Consider the following 21638-nt stretch of genomic DNA (forward strand, 5'->3'; position numbering starts at 1 on the left):
CCTGCCTGGGTGGCTGGAAGGACCACTTGCCCATTGGGCTGTCCCTCAGCTCTCTGTGCCAGGAGAAGGCAGCACTCTGACTTCTGTGAGAAACGGGGATTGATCCTGCCTGACATTTTGATTAAGCAACAAGATTTATTTAAAAATGAAGTCAGCAAATGCTGAAAGGATTAAAAACTGGTTGTGTTGTGTCTCCAAAAGTAAATGGATTGCAGAGCAGGGGATTTTCTGCTGGAAAACCTTCAGAGGATTGGAGCAAGTTGAGCACAGCCCCGCAGCCAGAAAAGTTCCTGAGCAGGAGTGGGGCAGGGTGGGGAGGAGAAGAGAGGCTCTCCCACTGTTGCCCCCATCCCTATCCCCATTCCACTCTCTGGCATAGCTGGGGGGGGGGCAGCACCAGCTTCTCTGCTCAGGGGCGATCCTGCTGATTTTGGGTGGGAAGACACAGACTCTGGCCTAGGAACTCCTAAGTTGGGTGCTTCTGACACTTGTTAGTCTTGAGTCTCCAAACCTTCTGAAGTACCATCAATGAGAATATTTAAATTGCATCTTCAACATACACCTACTAAGGGGCATTTGTGGTCATCTGCAAAGGACTTCCTTGCTTCTGAGATCCAGCCCAGACATCAACTAGGGCAAAGCCAAAGTCAGCTCAGATAAGCAGCACACCTGCAGATGTGGTCCCCAAATGTCCCTGTGCCTGGATACCACCAGGACATGGAGTGGAACAGTGGAGAGGGAACTGTATTGGTTACAGTCCCTTGGAACCACAAGGGATAGATGAGCAGTGGAGGGTGGTGCCAACACCCTCCTGTGTCACCCTCACTAACGAAGCCCTCCAGAAACATCACAGCAAGCCCTGTCACTCACCAGTGACCATGGAGACAGCATATGCCTTGTCCTTAGGAAGGTGTCCCCACCTAGTGCTCTGTCCCCTCTTAACAGCACTTGTCCTCTTGCCCCATGGGGACAGCTTGATCCCAGCAGTGTGTTCCAGCACGTGTGGCTACCAGAGTCTGGAAAAGTGAGCTGGTGCCTGTGTGTGCGGTGAGAGCAGAGGTAATGAAGCTCCTGATTTCCCAGAAGCTGATGCCTGCCTGAGCAATAGCTCTTAATTGGCTTCTCTCTGCAAAAATTCTCTCCCACCAGCCCCAGGAGAGATGGAATTGCCACAGGCTGTGCCTCCCCATGCTATCTCCACAGCAGACTGTTTTTGGGGAGCAAAGAGTGAAAAGATAAACTAGGTGAAGAGATGCACTGCTACATGATTTTTAAAGGGGATTTTTTTTGACAGAAATAAAAATTTGCCCTGTCTCAGATAATTAGCTCTTTTCTTACTGGATTGCTGTGAAGGGAAAACACTCACTATGCTATTAAGTGAGCCCAGGGACCCTCTCTGCTTTTATTTCCCTGTGTGTCTTTTCTCACCATCCTCCAGATGAGAGATGGGAGTGAAATAAAGGCATTTCCATTCCACCAGCATGGTTGCAATCCCACCCCACTGATGGGTGCTGGTGAGAAGAGCAGATGGTGGCTTTGCCTCTGCAAGGGGCTTTGTTCTCCCAGGGAGTGAGGTTGCCAGGAGTGCAGCAGGAAGGACACCCCATATCCTGTTCTAATAGTTTCCACAGCAACCACCTTAGGGCTGATCCCAAGGAGGGGCAGGTTGGCTGGGGGTGTGTGGGAGGACCAGTGTCCTAGTGGATCCCATTGGTTGGGGACAGTGTCCCACAAACCACACCAGTTTTTTCCCCCTTCACCATCCTCTCACCTCATCCCTGTGGGAAGAGGAGTGAGATCCAGCATAGCCCCATTCCAGCATCCCCCATCAGTACTTCCCAGCTCCTATTTGTAGCCAGTGAGACTGTTTTGACACACCACAGCACTTGCCGAGGGGGGGAGTGGCAGCAGAGCAGGCGACAGCGCAGATGTATTGATCACTCAGAGCTGTGCTGAGGTGCTGGTGCTTCTTTCCCCAGCAGCTTTCTTTCTGGCTGCATCCCAGAAGGAGGAGAATTCAAAGGCCACCCCTGCCATTGACACAGGCTTCATCCACCCTGTTCTCAGCTGCTTCTGAAGAGAAAGGCCCGCAGGAAGTACTCCCCTTGATGCTGTGGAGGTTACAAAAGGAGCTCAAGCTGGAAGACAATGTACTTTCCACTGCTGTGAAAAGAAACCAAATCACAATACACCTTAGACAGTGCTGCTCTGAGCTCCTGGCTGAGCAAGGAGCATCTCCAAGGCAGGGGAAGGATGGAGGGGATGTTCAACCAGTCCAGGTAGTGGGCCTGGCTTGGTCCCCAGGTTCTTGTCCTCACAGCAAGGAGGGCATCTGGGACACCTGGTCATTGCACTTCTGGGAAGCCAAAGGCCACACAGAGTGTGTGAAACAGGAGAGGGATGTTTGTGCACAGATTTGGGGAAGGGGGCAGGGAATGGACTTTCTGGTGACTGTCCATGTTTGTTGCTCAGTGTCACTGGCTTAGGATGAAGGCTGGTAGTACTGGTGGGGCAACTGAGCCAGGGTATGGGCATTTGGGGAGCAGTAGAGAGGAGGGTGATGGTAAGAGGGTTTCTGAGGCCAGGGAATTTAAAAGACCTGTGCTGAGGTGCCTGTGCTGAGGGTGCCAGACAGTACATGTGTTCACAGGGACAGGCACCTGCAGCCATCTGGTGGGAACTTGGTTACAAACAGATGTCCCAGTCATGAATGGAGAAGGAATTGTTCTGCCATGTCATGGAACTCTTCAGTACCACTTGTGGTTATTTTTTAGAAAGCTCTGGGATGCAGAGAAGGACAGCAGGTTGTGGTTACAGGACATCACTGTTTTACCAACCCTCCTCCACCCTCATCTCAAGAGACTCCAAAGTCTCCCTCATCTGCCACCAGAGATCTCACTTTGTCACTGTCCTTCTACACAAAGATCATCTTTGCACTTTCTGCCCTCCGCATCACCTCTCACAGCAGTGACCTGCCAGGCTCCCTCCATTCTTTCTCCTTTCTGGGCTAGACAGGTGTTCTGTTGCCAGGCCAGAACTTGAGGTTATTCCTCCCTCCCCCCAGATTTCTGAGTATCCCCTATGGGATCTGGACAATTACAGAGCTCTGCTGCTGACCTGAGGGTCCTGGTTGGGAGAGGGACCCCTTCTCTAGGAGGACAGGAGGACGGGGTGAAGAGTCACTTCTACCACATCCACTGGTAGTTTAATTTAATTTTTTTTAAAGCTCAATAAAGTTTCTGGACCTTGAACCTTCCTTGACTGCTATGTCTTGTTGCCTTTTTGCTTCCTTCCCTTCTGCTTAGGCAGCTACAGCAGACGCTCTGAGTCTATAATAAGTTATTCAGCAGTGATCATGCTCTTCCTTGGATTTAAATTTCCACATGTTTCCCTTCAGGCTGTTTCCAACTAATTTCTGCATTTGCATAATGCCCCCCTTAGGGATGCTCTGGCACAGCACCTTCTCCCCGGCTTTGACAAGTTCATCAGAGATTCAGGCTATTAGCAGAAAATACTCTAATTCTGTTGGCCCTTTAGCCCACTCCTTCCCCATACATCTCCAATTAAAAAAAGACAAAGAAGCAGTTAGGGGTTCAGAAGGATGGAATTCCCATGGGAACTGGACTGAAGATTGCTGGACCCCCCCACCCTTGGAAGCCCCTGGAGGGAACCAGCTGGAAGAATTACAAATTCAGAAGCAAATTCTGTATCTTATTGTAGATTCTGGTCTGGCAGCCCAAATAATTTTGTCTTGACCAGAATCAGCAGGGATCTCCCACCCCTGCTAATTCTGGGGTACTTGAAGGGGAGGGCTTTAACTAGGACAGCACTGAGCTGGGGGTGGTGGGGCTGGTCACCCCTGCTGCAAATGCACCCACAGACATCTCTCATGAAATAATACTCTTTCTTGGTTATTTGGAGGGACTGGGTATCCAGGAAGGCTGAGCACATGCAGGAGAGGGGAATGAAAACCATCACATGCATGCCAGTTGAGTCTGCCCCTTATTACTCTTCTTGAAGGCCACCTCATCTCTTTTGGACATGCCAGCCCTTCCCTGCAAATTCTGCCTCTCTGTCCACCATCAGAAGCAAGATCTGCTTACTTCCTCCTCATATTTGTATTTTTCTGCCCCTCTTCAAGCAGATTTTATGCTTCTACTATACACAGACACTCCAGTCTCTCTCCCTAATTCTTGTCCATCTACACAGGGGAAAAAAAAAGCCCACACCACCATCCTGCTCTGGGTGGTATTTGTCCACTGTGATCTACGCTGAAATACACCTCCCTCCAAGATACCCAGACACCAGAGAGATTATAACTTCCTTCAGGAACAGGATAAACACCTCCAGGTTTAAGTGAATGCAGCATTCTTGTGAAGCTCACCTCTTTGATAGCCAGCTCCACATTATTATAAACAGAGTCTTTTCTCCTGATTTTTTTATTAGTTCTTCCATGTTAAAAACCATAATGGGAACTTTCAGACCAGCTTCTGTAGAGGTCTCTGATGCGCTTCTCTCTTTTATGGCTCAAGTACAATAGCAATTGCAGACATCAACATGCTTCTTTAGGATGAAATGTACATTTGAATGGCACCCAGCTGGAGGAACATGCTGCATCTCTTGTAAAGCTGGCTGCAGCCGGCCCAGAAACTCTGGGAAGGGGGTGAGGGATGCCCAGAGTCTGCCTGCAGTCTCCTGCACATGGGGAAAAGAGGCAACAGGAGAGCCAGAGAGAGGAGGGATGGTCAAAGGCAGATGCTAGAGAGTGGGGGGTGAGTCATGGCTTCTTAACGCCAGCCCTTTGGGGCAACCATTCCTTCATACCCACTTCTGAAGCATTTAATGTGTTGCTGAAAATATACAAATAAGCAGAAGTAAGATGTATGGGAGGGTGTGTGCTTGGTATTTCCTTGTTACCAGAGGCTTTTGGATGAATGGAGATACCTCTCTCCAAGGCATGGGAAGGAGTGTGTTGAGGTCATTCTGTGTCTCAGGCTCCTTCCATGTCTCTTCTTTCTCTGGATCTCGTCCCCTCACAAACAGCACTCCTACCCAGATTCTGCAGGTTTTGTCAGCCTTTTCTTTCCATCTCTCTTTGTTTGCAGGGCCCTGACCTAACACAAGGAGTGGAATCCTTCAAGGCCAGCACCCCTCCCAGGACACTTCTTAGGTAGAGATTTCATTACAAAACTTTTGAGGGCCCAGTACTCTGGGAGAGCAACCTTATGTGGGCTCTGACTTGGGATCAGCATGGCAGTCACTATTAGCACAGAAAAACCTTGCTGTCTCTACCAGCTTGCACCAACAATGGGAGAGATGGTGTGCAACCACCAGCCTTTCTTCCTCCTGTGTTTCTGATTGGGGATAGACCAGCAACTGGGATGTTCTCCTGTGGATCAGGGGTCTGTCTGCAGCAGGATGCAGAAAGCATGCTTGTTAGTCTTATCTGTGTTTTGTCCTCCCACTTCACTGCAGCTGAGGGGTCAGGCCACCCCATGGCATTGAAGTGAAAATGTTGTCCCCATCACAGGAGTCTGGAGACCCCACCAGGACTCTGGCCTCCCAGAAGCAGCAGCAGTCATTCCCTGGTACCATATCCCCTCTTCTCTCTGTGTGTACCCTTCATGGGCCAAGCCTGGGCAAGTGATGGATCTCCCAGCTGTGGGGCTGAGAAGGGAAGCTGTAGCCCTGGTTGCACCAGCCCAGCAGCAGTGTGTGGTTTCTCTCTTGCACATCTTCCACCAGGCAAATGTGCTCCTCCTTTTCCCAGCAGCTAGGCTGGTGCTCAATTCCCTGTTGTTAGATGGTCGCATATCACAGCCTCAGGGAGAACAGGGGTCTACTGTTTGTCTGAAAGAGCAAGAAACCTGCACAGGACATCCATGCTGGGGCCCTGCTGTGCAAGCAGCCCTCGCAGGCACTGGTGCTCTGTGCTCCACAGGAAAGCTCAGTCCCAGAAGGGTCAGCGACCAGGGATGGCAGTGACATGCAGGTGGCAGCTACATGTGGCCCCCTTTCGAGAGATAAGCAATCAGTGCTACCACCACCCCGATGTACACTCCTGTGCCAATGGTTATGGAGAGCGCGGCAAGGAAGAGAGCTCGGCGGGAAGCTGAACTGGCCAGATGAAAATCTCCTTTGGAGACAGCCTTGCTGGTCTGGAAGGAGAAGAAATGCTTGTTGCTCACAGCTGTACCAACCTGGCCTTTAACCAGCATGCAGTTGTTTCATTGCTGAGTTAGTGCTTCTGGCCACTGTGCCCCATGGAGGCTGGGAACAGACAGCAAGGTGTCTGTCAGTCTGGGAGGGCTCAGAACAGCAGTGCCACCTGCACACATTTCCCTGTGGATTTTGCCTCCATGGGAAACACGGGCTTCAGCTACTTGTCTGAAAACACCCATCTGGGCACACAGCCAGAGCTGTGAGTGGGTGGCTGGACTCTTTTAAGACCTCAGTGCATGGGGTGATGGCTGTGGTACTGACCAGATATCAGTGCATCCTATACAGAAATGTAATGAGAGCTGCCTAGGCTCAGGGAGCTGACTTTTGATGTTATGGTCTGTTGGTCCAGCTGTGCTGCCACCTGATTTTTCCTCCATGGGGTTTTCAGCTGAAGCCTATTGGCTATTGAAGGGCTGATGAAACCAGCAGTGGAGACAGATCACCATCTCTCTGGAAAAGGATGGCAACTTCCAGCTTCTCTGAGTGCTTCGGGCATATTCCAATATCTCTTATTACCTACTACTTGAGTTCAAGTTGCCAGGTGGGTATCAATGCACTCAATGTGCAAAGACACCAAACAAAGATACGGTCCTTACCTCAGTGAGTGAACAAAGGGGGTAGTTATAGAAAATGGAGCTAGATATAAATTGCCCCACCTACATCACCACGTGGAGAGTGCACTGTGCTATCTTGCACTATGTGGAAAAATGTGAAATCACTTCCTTGGGGTCCTAATCAATTAATGCTTCCCCTGCCTCTCACTAACTCTGTGCCAGGAACTCATATATTTTTCCACCTCTGTTCCTACCCTCTTGATTTAACTTCTTAATGCCTCCCCTCATCTATTCTTGGTACAGCAGCATCTATGCGAATGTGGAGTAACTCCTCTGCCTCTTCATGAATTATTCTGGGTCAACAGTGATATAAGCGAGCCCAGGCTCCAGGCCAAGTCCTCAGGGATGCAGCAGCTCTTGTGAGCTCCAATGTGCATCAGAAACAAGTGCAAGAGAGGAGCTGTGGTGTGATATGGACACCAAGCTCCCCTTTATGTCCAGCCTCCAGAGCAGCCTGGCTCCTGTGGCATGACCTGCCTCAGTCTGGGTCATAGTGTAGAACCTTCACATTACTTCACATGGAGAATGGGAAGACAGGTGGGAAAATGCCATTTTCCTGAACTTGGCTGGAGGGTGAGAAACTGGGCTAGGAGGAGCCCTCCAGTTCCCTAAATAACAGCCAGAAAACTCAAAGGAAAAGCCTGGCCTCCAGTAATCCACACCAGAACTGGAGGAGTTCCAACCCCACAACAATTGTGGAGACATCCAGGAGCACCCTTTGTCTCAGCCCTCAGAGTTACGGCCATGGCACAGAGATGAGCCTTAGATTCAGAAAGGTGTTGGTCACCTCCATGGGCTGCTGAGGCTTTCAGGGCCTCTGCTGTAGCACTTGGCACATGCAAACAAGCAAAGGGATTCCTTACCCCTTGGGAGAAGTAGAAGGCAGCAATCCCCAGGGGCCAGAAGCAACACAGCATGGAGAAAAGGGCCAAGCCCAAGTGGTCCCGGGGGGGGAGCATCAGGAAATGATCCTCGCTTTCACTGTCGCTGGAGGAGTCACTCTGCAAAACCAGATGGATTCAGCACATGCCCACCTCCCCGTGCCGCTCTGCAGGCTGCATCTCAGCACCTCGCCTCCCAGCTCCCACTCTCTCCTGGTCCCATCACATGTTCTCATACAATTCCCACTGGCAAATTCAAGGAGTAAATTTCAAAAATATTTTAGACTCTTCAGTATGGTTTGATGAGGAACACCGTAGCTCAGCAAACTGGATTCTTGGCTCCCTGCCAGAGCAAATGCTGGGGGTCTGGGATTTCCCTGCGTTAGAAAGAGTCTTAAACTGAAATATCTTCAGCTTTGGCAGAACTGACTGTTTGTCAGCTTAACCAAACTTAAACAGAATTACTTATCCCCATTAGAGTCTAGGAGATCAATATCTTGCTAAACTAATTTAGGAAGTGAGGGAAAGCATTTGAATTGGAGCCTCCACTGCAGGGGCAGCATGCCCTGTGCCCTTAGTGAGTCACTGCTCAGTGGCTGTGGTGAGCCCTCGCTTTTGGGCACTGCTGGGCCAGCCTCAGACCACCCTGCAAGTGACGTGTCTTGGTGGGGAAGGGACACAGAGGTTGGGACATCCCTGCTGCCATCTGAACAGGCTACATCACCAACACCAAAAGAAGCAGAGCTGTGCTGGGCCGTCAGCTCCAGTGAGCTCTGGGACCCTCTCCCACCTCGCACCTCGCAAGATCCTGGATGATGTTTCCCAGCCTTGGCACCACTGTTCAAGCCATAGAAGAGCACAGGACAGCAGCAAGGCTGCTTTGTCAGCTTTCATTCTTCCTGTGCAGGATTCATCCTGTCTTTATATATATATATATATATATATATATAAAAAGCTTTCTCTCAGCTGCTGCCATCAGGCATGTGAATTTTGCTGTTATGCAAGAATTGCTGTTTCTTTTTAGCTTGAGTGCCACAGCAGCAGCAGGCTGCCCTTCTCAAAGCATTCCCATTTCCCAAGGGTCTTGCAGAGACCCACCTCCCTTTTGCTCCCAGCAGCAGGCAGCCAGGCTTCTCTTAGGGAAGCTGACCTCCTTCTGAAGTCACAGTGAGGAGAAAGGAGCAGAAGTGATAAGGAGGAAGAAGAAATATTGGATGCACAGGGAGACTGGCGAGGCAGGAGATGGTAGGATTGGGGTGGGGGGGAGTTCTGGGTAAAGAAGGGAGAAAAAATTATCAAGAATTTGAGCCAATGTCCAGAAAGAATGACCACAGGAGTTTAGTGCTATCCTACCTGTCCAAGCTCACCTCATACTCCTGGAGCTCTTCTTCCTCCACCTCATAGGAAACAGTTTGGATACGGATGTCGCTCTCTACCAGGCAGGATCCTTGTGCCTCTTGCCCTTCAGGAGCTTCAGATGAAGACTCTTTGCTTTCTGTAAAAGTGGTCTCGCAGCTTTCCATCTTGCTGTCCTTGACCTTGAGAGCAGTCTCATCTTTCACAAGGATGAAACTGGGGCCATACAAAGCTTCAACAGCCAGCTGCAGGGAACTGGCATCCAGCAGCTGGTGAGTCCTGGCACCACCAGTGTTTTGGAATATGTAGGAATACAGTTTCCCTTGGCAGCGATGACTGGGGTAGTCCTGGCTGTGATGCTGGTGGTAAGAATAGCTGCTGTGAAGGTGGCCATTGGATTTGGCCAAGAGCGGGTTTTGGAGCTCACGCACACTTTCCATGCTGCCGGCAGCGGTGGTGGTGGGGAGATCCTGCAGGAGCAGAGGGGGTGGGAGGGAGTAGGCTGTTATTTCAGCAAGGCAAGGGAGCAGAAAAGCACAGCCAATGTCAAGAGGCTAGTGGAAACAGAAAAAAATGGCAATACTGGAGAAAACAAGACCCCTCTCCACCTCTGAATGCTATCTTCCCAGGTAGTAGCAAGATAAGGATGCAACCCTGCAATGAAGTTATCTGATTCAGGCCGGATTAACATGAGGACTTGCTGTATCTATAATGCATCTTGGCCATGTGCAGCCTGACAGGAAAGGACCTACTGCATCTTTTCTGCTGGTTCATAATGTGTGCTGTGACAAAGACTGACAGCACAGAAGTAGATAAGAGACTTACAATCATTCAAGAAGTCTCCCTGACTTCCCAAAGTAGAGGGTTGCATGATGAATTATATCCCACTGGACATTACACACACACCTAATTGGCTTTCTGCTGCACATGAAGTTCTCTAGGACTCATCCAAACCTGAACTGGGGCTGAAGCAAGTGCAGTAAGCCACCAAGGGAAGCCAGGGGGCTGCTGTGAGGACATGGAGCTGGTGTTTAGGCTGGGGTGGGAGTGTTGGATGCTCGGCCAGCTGTGAGGAGGAACAGAAAGATGTGGACATTAAAGGGGAGACTCCATGGGGTTTGGTTCACTTTGAAATTATGAAAATTTAAGTAAATGATACATCACATCAAAGTGCTGTTTAAACCAGCTCCACCCCTGGTTATAGTGTCAGCCAGACAGCCTTGGCTCTGGGCCACCAGCTTCAGAAAATGCTGAGCCCAAAGGAGATCCTCAGCTACAAATGTCCACATGGGTTTCTTCCTTAGTGAAGTTCACCTCCCTCTCCCTTCCTCCATTTCAGAGTGCTGAAGTCTTGTACTGCTCTCATTTTTTTTCAGATTAAATATTTCCACCCCTTTCCTTCAGAGCAGCATTTACTATTTTGGCTTCCCAACCCACCTAGGAACAAAGAAAAAGTACAGTGGAATATGAGCATTCTCAGGAGAGAGAAACAATTACTTTGCCCTCTTCACTGCTTGAGCCCCAGGTTTTACAGTCTCTTTAGCATTTTCCCAGCTCCCAGACCATGCCACCTTATTGCCTTGCAACCTCAAATGTTCTTGTTCCCCTTAGAGACTTGGGTCACTGACTCCTCTGCAGGATGCTGTGCAGCAGGGTCACACTTCCTCCTGCTGTAAGAATCCCTGAGGTTTTCTGATAGACAGCACACCACCTTGGCCTTAACTCTCAAGAGGGAAATATAAATAGAGAAACTGAAGTCTTTAGAAACTGAAAAGCCCAAGTGGTTCTGTTTCCTTGGCCAAACTCTACAACATCATGCAGATGGAGAGCTGTACATGGTTTTAAATGGACCTGTCCATTGGGTTTGTTTAGGCAGCAGTCATCACATTTTGGAAATCTGCTCAGGAAAATGGAACTGTTTGAAAGCCCTTTCATGCTGCTAAAACACTGCATTCTGGTGAATGCCCTTCACTTCTCCCTTCCTAAAACCTTTTCCTGCCTTCCACAGTTTCCCACCTTACTTATAAAGCTGGTAGTGGCTCATGCAGCAGATGGCCATTAAGTATTTTCAAAATATTTAAGGGAGATGCATATTTATAGCAAATATGGTTTTATTTTCTGCACAGACACAGGGAAGCTCAAAGCTACATCCCAGTTTTCAGACAAGGAAACCACAATCCTCTTCTTTGCTTACCTTAACCTGCAAACTAGATTTCTAATAAAATAACCTATTTTTTAACAAAACTGTAAGGAGAGACCAGTCACCAAGTGTTGTTTGAGAGCAGCAGCCAAAGCAGGAGCCCAGAACTAGCGAGAGAAAACTGACAGTTTTAGTTCAGCATCCACACCTTATTTCAAGACATGATTCTGGCAGCAAGCTAGGGTAGGAAGGAATGGGATCTTGCTGAGAACTACTGAAGGCAGTCAGTTCCAAATGTGTTGAGAAACACCAGCAGATGGACCTCGGGCAGGCTGCTGGCCACTGGGCAGCAGGTGCTGTCTGTGTGGAAGTTGCTGTGCTTCTCAGTTTGGGTCCTCAGCAACAGGTTGGAGAAGGAGCAGAGCTGCAGAGAAAAGCTACACGTTCACAGCAGCAAGCGCTGGGAAACAGAGAGTGGGAGGGGGAAAGAAGGGAAAGGAGCTGGGAGGAACTGGAAACCTAAAAGGCAGTTTGGGAGGTGCCAGGGAACCAGTGTGGGAAGAGTGCATCTATGCAGCTGGACTGTTGCTGGACATAGACTGCTGAGTCCCATAGGATGCTAGAAGGGCTAGTGGGAGATGTCTCACTGACCTGGGTTGTGGGGAAGAGGCAGCGAGGGCTTGCAGGCAGCAAACATCCTAGGGTGAACATACCTTGGGAAGTAACAGTGTGGGTATCAGAAATCACAGGAAAAACTCCTGAAGTATGGGGAAGTCTGTGAATGTGGGCTGGGCAGGGCTGAGGCTTCATCCCAGGAAAGTGGGGTGAGCTCAAACCTTTCTGGTCCCTCAGATTGTCCTGGAGCTGTCCTTAGAGCAGAGCCAGGATCTTGGAGCTGCTGCACAAAGCATGGACAGGACATGGGCTACAGCTAGAAGAATTTAGCCTGTATTAGTCCTGTACCCTCTGGAATTAAAAAATATTTCCTGTACTAAAGTATGTTATCCTTGCTGACTTCCACTTTTGGGAGTTGGGGCTCATGCTCTCCCTGGGAGACTGCAGGGACAAGGGGGAAAGTTCAGAAGAAAATCTCCCAGTGCTTCTGATAAATAAGCAAAGGAGCCACCAACTGCATCCTTCGTGCCCAGTCCTGGCATTTGTCAGCAGTGGAGAGGGGACAATGAGGGACAGTGTCACAACACGCTTGCAGCAGTGTGCTCAGCCCTGCTTGAAAGCAGCCAGGCTGAAACCTTCCACTCCAATAATGGTGAAGAAGTGAAAGGGTTCCAGTACCAGAGGGATTAGAGATGCTTTCCACAGTCACCGAGATCAGCACATCACATAGAGGCCGTGTACCGAATGATCTGGGTTTGCTGGTGTAGACGAGGGCCACCAAGCCTCTGGAGATTACATTAGAGAGGGAATGGCAGAGAGGGTGAGGACCAGCCCTGCATGCACATGTGCAGGGAAGGAGAGAGTCAGACCAGCCCTGCAGCTGTCCCCAAACCCCATTTGGGTTATCTGAATCCTACAGGGAATTTAGTCACACAGGGACTTAAAAAGGGAAGCCTAGTAATAAAACAAGCCTGATGATAAAGAATGTCTGTTAATAACAAAGCTTGGAGAAAGAGGAATGTAGTCAGAAAATGAAAGCAAGAAAGCAATAAAAGACAAAATTGTCAAAGAGTGGTGATTCTCTGTCTTTATTATCAGAAAGCTGGATAGTGTGCATATCCATCAGCCCCATGGGGCTAGTCTGGGCAGTACTGGCAGCAGGGAGCGGTGGTGAGATGCTGCTAGGTGCACGGGGGATGCACACACAGACATGCTGCTAGGTGCACGGGGGATGCACACACAGACATGCTGCTAGGTGCACGGGGGATGCACATGGACATGCTGCTAGGTGCATGGGGGGATGCACACGTACAAGCATACACACACAACCTGGGCACACCTGGGAGGAGGCAGACTGCGGTGCCCTAGTTGAGCTGAACCATTGCTGGAGCTCTACTGCTGCCTGACAGCTGCTGGCTCCCCACCGAACTGCCTCCCCCTGTGCACGGCTGCTCCTGTAACCAGCTGGCTGAGCGGGCCCCCACACTCCCCAGCCTGGTTGCAGCAGTCCCCGGCAGAGTGGGAAATGCACAGCTGTGTTGTGTACTCTCAGTTTCTTAAGGCTAGTACTGGGTAAAATGAACCAAAAATAAGGCGTAAAAATAAAGAGGTAACAAATTTAGCTTTGTATTTCACAGATCTCACCTCCACACCACATCCCCTGAGGCAGTTCTCAGAGGGACCCTTGGCACAGATGCCGGCTGTGATAAGCCAGCTAATGATGAATTAAATAGCTGTTCCAGGAATCAATCATCATTTAATTGCCCTGTCAAGCAAACACTCTGCCTTGCTTCCCGGGCTCATTAGCAGGTTGTGGCTATGGTGCATGTCCCCAGACTCCAGAGTGAGAAGGTTAGCCCATCCTGGCTGAAGGCTTTCCTCTTCAGCACAGCACCAGGGGAGGTCGGTGCCCTCAGGTACTGGTGTCCTGCTGCACTGCCATCCCCAGCTAATCTGAGAGCAGGGGACAGTGTGAATGCCCGTTCCCGATCCAGCTGATGTTAAGCAGCACCATGGCCAGGTACAGCACCATAGCCCCAGGACAGATGCAGATCCACTCCTGATGGAAGAGGAAAGCATAGATTTGTTGAGCACTTGTCCCTGAGCCCAGACTTTCCTAGAAGCTCTCAGGATGTGCTTTGGACCTTTTAAGCAGAGGCCCAGGTCCAGTCAGGACACAGTACCTCTGCCTCAGAGAATCCAAGCTTGTGATTCTGACAAAGAGAAAGCCATCTCACAAAAGCGCTGAGAAGCAAAGGCACAGCACTGCCTGAGCAGCTGTCATTCTGGAAAGGGGTGAAAGAAGGGCTGTGAGAGCTCATGGACCATATGTCTGGCAGGAATGGACCGAGCCCTCTCTCACCCATAGGAGCCCGTGCAGCAGCATGGATCCCTGGCATGTCTCAGCCCTGAGCCCTGCAGGGTGAACCACAGCTCAAGGGGAGAAGGAAGTGCTTTCATCAGCCCCACAGACATGATTGCAGAAAGCAGTTTGACTCCAGCCAACGCTGAAGTGCTGCCACGAGTGCTCGTCTGACACCACTGCTTCTGGCTTGGGCACAGCATAAACATGTTGATTGAGGGGCTGTTCTTCCCCGGGGTGTAACAAAGACTTCACCAGTCCTGGGAAAGGTTGCTGTGGCACGAGCATCAGGTGAGGTTGCTTGGGGGCTGGAAAGGTCAGATGTGGGGGAGGTAGGTCTCAGCGTGGCGCAGGAGGGAAAGGTGGTGAGATATGTTGGCCCAATGGGTCTGGCAGAGATGGTACACAGAGAAACAAAAGAGCACAGTAGGGACAGCAGTGGGAAGGCAAATGGTGGGCAAGAAGCATGCGGCAGGGGAAGCAAAGTGACATCTGAGCCAGACAGAGAACTGGACCCTGGCCACCAACACAGAGAAGAAAAGGACTATGAAGCTGCTGGAGGGGAAAGAGTTGGTGAGGACCAGGAGGGAAGGAAGAAGGTGACACAAAGCCTGGACTTATATTAGAGGGAGGATAGCTGAGGCATTTCTGATGTAGAGAATTTGATTCACACCTTTGATGCAGCTGGTTGGATAGAGCAGGAAAGGAGTGAATAAAATGCTTGTTCTGATCTCCTGACAGGTGGAAAGCCAGTACCAAAGGCCTGCTGGCTCCAACAGAGACTAAATTGCTCTGAGAATTGGGATGCGATGGGCTGCTTTTCAAGGATCACAAGTCAAATTGGGCAATTTCCAGGTGGAAATCGGGTCTTTATTGTCTCTGATAAAAATATTTCTCTGCAGCAGTGTTCTAGCCTAGCTATGCTCAGAACTAAGGTGTTGCTCCTAATGGTAGGGAGCAGCAAATCCATCCCTGGGGCTAGCAGCTAAGAGCCGGGCTGGTTTTGGAGAAGCCATTCCAGGGGATCTCCAGGGCTGGGTCTCCCCCCGCTTCCAGTCTCCAGCTCCGGTGCCAGCTATCTGGACACACTGCCCGTGCCCACATCAACAGGGGAGCAGTAGAACCTCCATCACCTCCAAGGAGGTATCCCCATACCTCTCAGCTTCACACCGGGAGTGCCCGCACACGGCTGTGCGGCGCCGCCAGGGTGGTCGTGGTTGCCGTGTCCCCATCCTCGGCCGCGTCCGGCGCTCGCCAGGCGGCCGCCAGGTGTCCCCGGAGCGCCGCGCAGCGCCCACCGCAACCCCGCACAGCCCGCACAGCCCGCACAGCCCCGCACAGCCCGAACAGCCCCGCACAGCCCGCACAGCCCGCACAGCCCGAACAGCCCCGCACAGCCCGAACAGCCCCGCACAGCCCGCACAGCCCTAACAGCCCCGCACAGCCCCGCACAGCCCGCACAGCCCGAACAGCCCCGCACAGCCCGCACAGCCCGCACAGCCCCGCACAGCCCGCACAGCCCGAACAGCCCCGCACAGCCCGCACAGCCCCGCACAGCTCCGCACCACGCTCTCAGCCCCGCACCACCCGCACCGCCCAGCCGCTCCCGACCCTCAGCGTCGCGGGGCCGGGACGGTGCCTGCGGGCAAAGCCTGAGTGCGGTGCCTGTATGTCCAAATCGCTGGGCAACCCATGGTTGGCGTTGGCTCGTCTAGTGTGAGCACGGAGCCGGGGGCCAAGCCTGCCGGCATGCACCTCGCCGTGCCCCTCAGGCACGAGAAGTACGGGAAGGGCTCATCGAGTTGGTGATGCGGGAAGAAGGAAGCATGGATGGTGGTAGAAATAAAGCACATGGTGGTGTGGGCGGCTAGGTGTATAATTAGCAGGTTTGCACTCTCTCGGCATGCCCTTTTTTAAGCTGGAGACGCGAACAAGTAAATAAGGCGGCTGTCGGAAATTTCTGCAGGTTGTCCTGCGTACACGGGACCAGGGATGAGAGCGGGCAGCGTCAGGAGGCTGCTCCTGCGGCTGGCCTGGAGCTGGAGGGCAGCAGAGTGGCCATAGGGTGCCCAGCTGAGGCAGAGCAGAGTGAGTGACCTGACTGGTAGCACTGGGCCAGGGAAGTGGACCAGGACAGGATCAGGGATGGGCAAGTTCTGAAGGTTCCAACACCCACACTGGGACAGTCCTCTCAGCCTCAGAGCACTCCTGAGTCTGCACCGAAACAAACCTTCAACAAGAAGCCCCTGTGAGGGGCTTTAAAGTGGCACATGACACCAAACTAAACTGATGGATTGCCCTCACCAGAAGCTTCTTCACTTTCCTGTATAGGGACCCAGCAAGGGAGGCAGTGGAGGTCAAGGCCAATGACTCCCACGAATGGTTGCTGCTGGGACTGTCAGCATCTCTAGCCCTTTGAGGCATTAGCCAGTGAAGATACTTTTGGAAGCTGTTGGGCTCTCACTTCTCATCTGAGCCAAAAAATACCAGTCGAGGGTCAGAGGAGACTAATTCCCCTGCCTGCTACAGCATCTAAGTCACTGTTCTGAAGAAACATGAAGTCAGACTGGGTCTGGGCTTCAACCTTCTCTTCCTCAGCTCAGGACCATCCTAAGGAATTACACTAAGAATGCTCTCTGGAGAGAGGGGTGTTGGCATTCTGCCCTCAATGTAGAAAACCTACTTAGAAAAATCCATGTATGTAGAGACACTGAGTGCCAAACTCACTGACACCTTGTGCTCCAATTCTTCCAGCACAAAGGCATCCCAACTCCTTGCTCGAGATCAGGCTTCTTGGTCAGAGTGTCCAAAGTGACAAGTATCCCACTGGATTGCTCACAGAGGTCCTTCAAGATGTGTTTACTATCAGGACATTCTCTCTGCTGCTGGAAAATACACAGAAGCTCTTGCTGGCAGATTGTAATTTTGCTCATGGCTGATTTTCCTCTGCTAATGACTACAGTCCTCGATTTCACATCAGGTTTTCTCTGTCACTATTCATACCCAGTATTGGACTGAACACAATGGTTATCCTAAATGGCTCCATGCTCTTCTCCAAGTAGGCAGTTTTACCCATACCCTTTTCTCCAGTCCCATAATCTCTGCTTCAAGGCTCTTCTGCTCATGAGGTCCCACAGGCCATTCATGGCTGTTTTTGCTATGGGACCCTGCACCCCATCCTCCTCAGAGACCACTCAATATCCTGTGCTGGAGCAGATCAGTGCCTCATGCTCCCCTCCAGGACCAGCCATGTTCCCCTTTGCCCTGCAGCCCAGCCTGGGACCATGTGCAGGTCTGCATGCCAGGGATGATCTCCCTTCAACATCTTGCACAGAAGGGGTCAGGCAGATGGGACCTGGCTTTCTTCCTGGTGAGAGACTTGCACCATTCGAGACCAAAATGGGGACAGGGACATAGCACTCAAAGTAGCAGCAGTTGTTTGGGGCACAGGAAGATGTCCTCCCCTTCACAGCTGTGGCTTGCTGATAGAGTGGCTTAACCACAGCACCTAACTCCATGCTGACATCTCCCTGAAAATCCCCCTCTTACCAATTGAAGCTGGCAATGTAAAGCGTCTGTTAAGGACTGCTCATTTGTCTCTGTTTAGAACATATCCGTACTCAAATGATTCATTAGCACCCTGAAGGCTAGCGCATGCAGCACCCTCCTTTCCCTACTGCCCTGTTTGTTTTATCCATACCTCCCTGCCTTCAGCTCAGGGCTATTTCCTTGTTTACTGTGTCCTGATTCTCCTGGGGACTCACAAGACTCCTCTGTAGTTCAGATGTTTAATTCATCTGCCAATGATCTGCACTCTCTTTAAAAATGAACTTAAGTTGTGGAGATGACACTTTTCTATCTTAAATTTCCAAACCCTAAGTTTCCAGTTATCAGCAGTAAGATGACTTCCTGGTCCAGCAAATAAGTGGATTGCTGTCTTCCCATCTGGCGAACATCTGCAGGCCCAGACAAACTTCAAGGTGTTAAAATTATTACTAGGGTCAAAAAGTGCAATCCAAACCAGATGTTGAGAGTCCCTTCCATATTCCAAAATTCCATACTGCCAAAGAATACTCAAGCAGAAATGTGCCCTCTGAGTTTGAGGAGGGGCAGTTCACACTGGTTTATTCTATTGTCAGGAATATAATGAGAGGAAAGAGAGCAGCTGCCCCCAGCCATCCCACAACCCTTGTCCATCACAGTATCAGACTCCAGGATGATGCAGAGGATAGTACTAAATTTTCTTTCATATAGTGTGGAAACAAAGCTGTTACAAAACAATATCACATATTCTTTTCCATGACCTGGTCAAGTTGCCTTGCTGAGGCACACTCTAGACTGCTCCTTCATTTGCTGTATGGATGTTTTCCATTTCCTCCTGGCCCATTTCTCTTCCCAGCCCATGACACCACCCCTGTGAGAGAGGACTCAGCTTGCTTCTTGCACCCATCCAGCATCACAATGTAGTGAAAGAGGCAGCTGTGCACTGGGTGAGCTGCGTGGGCTGAGCGAGGACATTTTGCTCATGGTGTTTCCCTCCCAGCATATTCCTGCTGGGTGGGGACCCTCTTGTCCTGCCCTGACACCATGGAAGTCATGGAGAGCAGGAAGGATTTGCAGAGAAACCTCTGCCCAGCTCAGGAGTAGCAGCATGGTGGCTGTCACACATGGCATTGAATCTCTCATGTGCCTTGGGCCAATTTTTCACACCAGCTGTTGAGCTTCCAGACACACAGCTTGGGGACAAATACTGCAATGAACTCTGGTTTTCAAAATATACCTGAAGTGTTTTACTCCAAAAGGAAGCTGGTTTAAGTGATGCACCCAAGAAACACTGGGGGATCATTGTAGTCTTCCCTTCCAGGCTGAGCAAAGTGTTTGGTTTGCTTCCTTTTTTACTTGACAGAAACTGCCACAGAAAGACAATTTGAAGGAAACCTGTAATGACTTTTTTCCCTTTCTAATGCTGTGCCTTGGCCCTTCACTCAGAAAAGCCAATCATTTGCCCATATCCAACTCTACAAATAGAGAAATTCTGTCTGAAGATGTTGCTTGAAATTACCACCCTGAAAGCAGCAATAGAGTTGCAGCTCCTGCAAGTGGCACCTGCCAGTCACAGGCTCAGGTCCAGAACTTTAGAAACCAGGCAGAAAAAGGAGAGCAGAAAGAGCAGAGCTTTGGACTACCTAGTGAGGTCAAAGATGGTCCTGGGAAGATTTGAGTATGTCCCAACACAAGTAGAGGGGTTGTGGAGGGGCAGAAAAACCAAAATGGTCTGAAGTGGCCATACCCATGCCATGGGCCCACAGACTGCTCTGCCATAAGCTCCTGGGCTGGGCAGGATTGTCCCTTTTGGGGCTTCCTTCAGGGAACTTGTAGGGGCTAGAGGGAGATTTTAAGGGCAAATTTTTTTCTAAGTACTTGGTCATTTCTCTGCAAGTGATGGTGATGTCTGCAGGCTGGGCTGAGGGCAGGAAGGAGTTGGGTACCATGCAAAAGCAGGGATCTGCTGTACAAATTCACTGTGCTAGAGCTGCAGCAAATTACTCATTCTTTAATAATGGTGTTTATTACCTGCCTCTGACGGTGGCTCAGGGAGACAAAGTGAAGTGGATTCAGCTCCCCAAAGCTTTAGCTCTGCCACTGTTTTTATGACACAAGAAACTTTTGCCAGAGAAATGCAGTCACTGCATTTTGGCTTGGGTAATTTCTTCTCATGACAATCTACAGAGTAACCAGCAACTATCCCTCAGAGACCAAAGCTATTTTTTCCTTTGCGTGTGGCAGGCAGGGTCAGACCCCACTTCTCTGGTTTCCCCTGGTATTAATATAGCACTACCTTCCTCCCGGGAAGAAGATTTTTACTGGTGGCAGATCCAAGCTAAATGAAAGGGGAATTTATCTTTTTTAGAAGCAAAGGAAGCAGCCCAGTAAAATGGATTTGGGAGAGTAACATGGCTTTGAAACCCGCAGCAGATTTGGAGAAGGAATTATAAACAGGCATGGGTAGAGAAGGAAAGTGCTTTCCATTGAAACTCCTGAACGAGTGGCTTTATCCCCCAGACACAAAATGGGAGGTCATCCTCAGGGCTACAGGGAGATGGTGCTCGACAGCTGCATGTACCGAGGTCCCCGGACTGTTCCCATGCCCAGCTGCATCCCGCGGATAGCCGGCAGTGGCGTGGCTCCTGCCGGCTGCTGAGGCTTCTCAGAAGAAAACCACCCCCAAACTTCAGCCGGCGGCTGAGCTGCCGCCCGGGGAGGGAGTCCTGAAGGCAGGATGGGTCCAAGGTGTCATTGCAATTGCTCCGACATATCTGGCCTCCTAAACTTTGGTTGAAATTCTTACATTTTGGACACGCCAGAGCCTCTGACGAGATAATTTGTCCTGGTTTCTCCAGATTGTATCCTTTCATTTTTTGCATCCCCCAGCGTATTTTCTGACCCCTCTGGCTCCAACTCGAGCTCGGCGCGAGGCTGCCTTTCCCTGGGGACGTGCTGCCATCCCACTGGAGCAGCCTGGGGACGCTGGGGACGAGCTCCCGGACCCCCCGGGAATGCCGACCCACCCGGGTGCCAGCGGGGGTGCCCCCACCCCAGAGCCGTGCGCGGTCCTTACCTGCGTGCCGAGGAAGGGCTCAGCCGCCAAGTTGGAGCACCGGCGGCAGGAGCGGAGAGGCGGCGGCTGGCATGACGGCGGCCGGCAGCGGCTCGGCGGCCCCGCCGCGGCCTGTGGCCGGGTGGGCGCCCGGCGGCCCTGCGGCGGGCCCGGGCGCGGCCGTGGGGAGCGGCGGGAGCGGCGGGCCCCGGCCGGTGCCCGAGTGCGGCGGCGCCGGCGGGAGCGGCGCGGTGCCCCGCGCGGCCGGACCGCGCTGCACCTCCGCGCCCGCGGAGCCGCGCTCGGCGCGGGTGCGATCAGCGGCTCGAGGGCTGCCTGAGGGGAGCCGCGCCGGGGCTCCCGACGTGACTGCTTCTCCTGCTGCTTCCGATAGCACCGCACAAACTCTCTCCTTTCTCTTCGGATCGCTGCATTTCCCAGGGCACAGCCCTTCCCACTCCTCCAGCAGGGGAAAGACCCAGTGCCAGTGAGCAGAGTTTAAAGGAAAAGGATAAAAGCGATTTCTCGCTGCCCGAGCCGGTGCTGAGGGGGCAGGCAGCCCGGCCTGGGGGCTGCACCCCGGCGACAGCCGGCTCGTTTGCTGGCTCAGTCAGGTATTTTTCTGCTCTGCTCCGTAAGAATCAGGGTGGCAGCCTGATTTGCCCCACACATATCTGGGCATCGCTCCGATTACTGAAGGTAACCCGGGTTTGCACCAGCACGGCAAGAGTCAAGACCACAGCCCCAACAGCCCATTCTTCTTGAGCCCGTTTCCCCCCCACCCCTTCAAATGTCCCGGCGAGCTCGCAATGCTCCCTCACGTTTCGGCAGCTCCCTGAGCCCTGTGCCG

General features: G+C 51.5%; 2 protein-coding genes across 4 annotated transcripts in view; both read right to left on the reverse strand.

Moving 5' to 3' along the window:
* The window catches only part of ABCD4 (ATP binding cassette subfamily D member 4), a 43783-nt gene extending 39267 nt beyond the window's left edge, over positions 1 to 4516 (reverse strand). Inside the window, exon 1 of the mRNA XM_085580555.1 lies at positions 4385 to 4516. Within this exon, the coding sequence (XP_085436681.1) occupies positions 4385 to 4467 (83 nt within the window). The 5' untranslated portion in view covers positions 4468 to 4516. The remainder of the gene's footprint in view (positions 1 to 4384) is intronic.
* On the reverse strand, positions 4424 to 20975 carry SYNDIG1L (synapse differentiation inducing 1 like). 3 transcript variants are annotated; one of them, XM_085580568.1, is made up of 5 exons: positions 15346 to 15546; positions 11422 to 11637; positions 9085 to 9543; positions 7700 to 7837; positions 4424 to 6158 (listed from the first exon to the last, which is right to left on the reverse strand). In XM_085580568.1, exons 3-5 carry the CDS (start codon positions 9511 to 9513, stop codon positions 6000 to 6002), a joined length of 726 nt encoding a protein of 241 aa, XP_085436694.1. In that variant the 5' UTR covers positions 9514 to 9543; positions 11422 to 11637; positions 15346 to 15546; the 3' UTR covers positions 4424 to 5999. The 3 variants fall into 3 exon arrangements, with proteins under 3 accessions (XP_085436694.1, XP_021398437.1, XP_085436695.1); XM_021542762.3 differs by lacking the exons at positions 11422 to 11637; positions 15346 to 15546 and adding an exon at positions 20810 to 20975; XM_085580569.1 differs by lacking the exon at positions 11422 to 11637.
* Between the last annotated feature and the right edge of the window lie 663 nt (positions 20976 to 21638).

Source organism: Lonchura striata, chromosome 5, assembly GCF_050655825.1.
Source record: "Lonchura striata isolate lonStrDom1 chromosome 5, ASM5065582v1, whole genome shotgun sequence".
Taxonomy (NCBI): domain Eukaryota; kingdom Metazoa; phylum Chordata; class Aves; order Passeriformes; family Estrildidae; genus Lonchura; species Lonchura striata.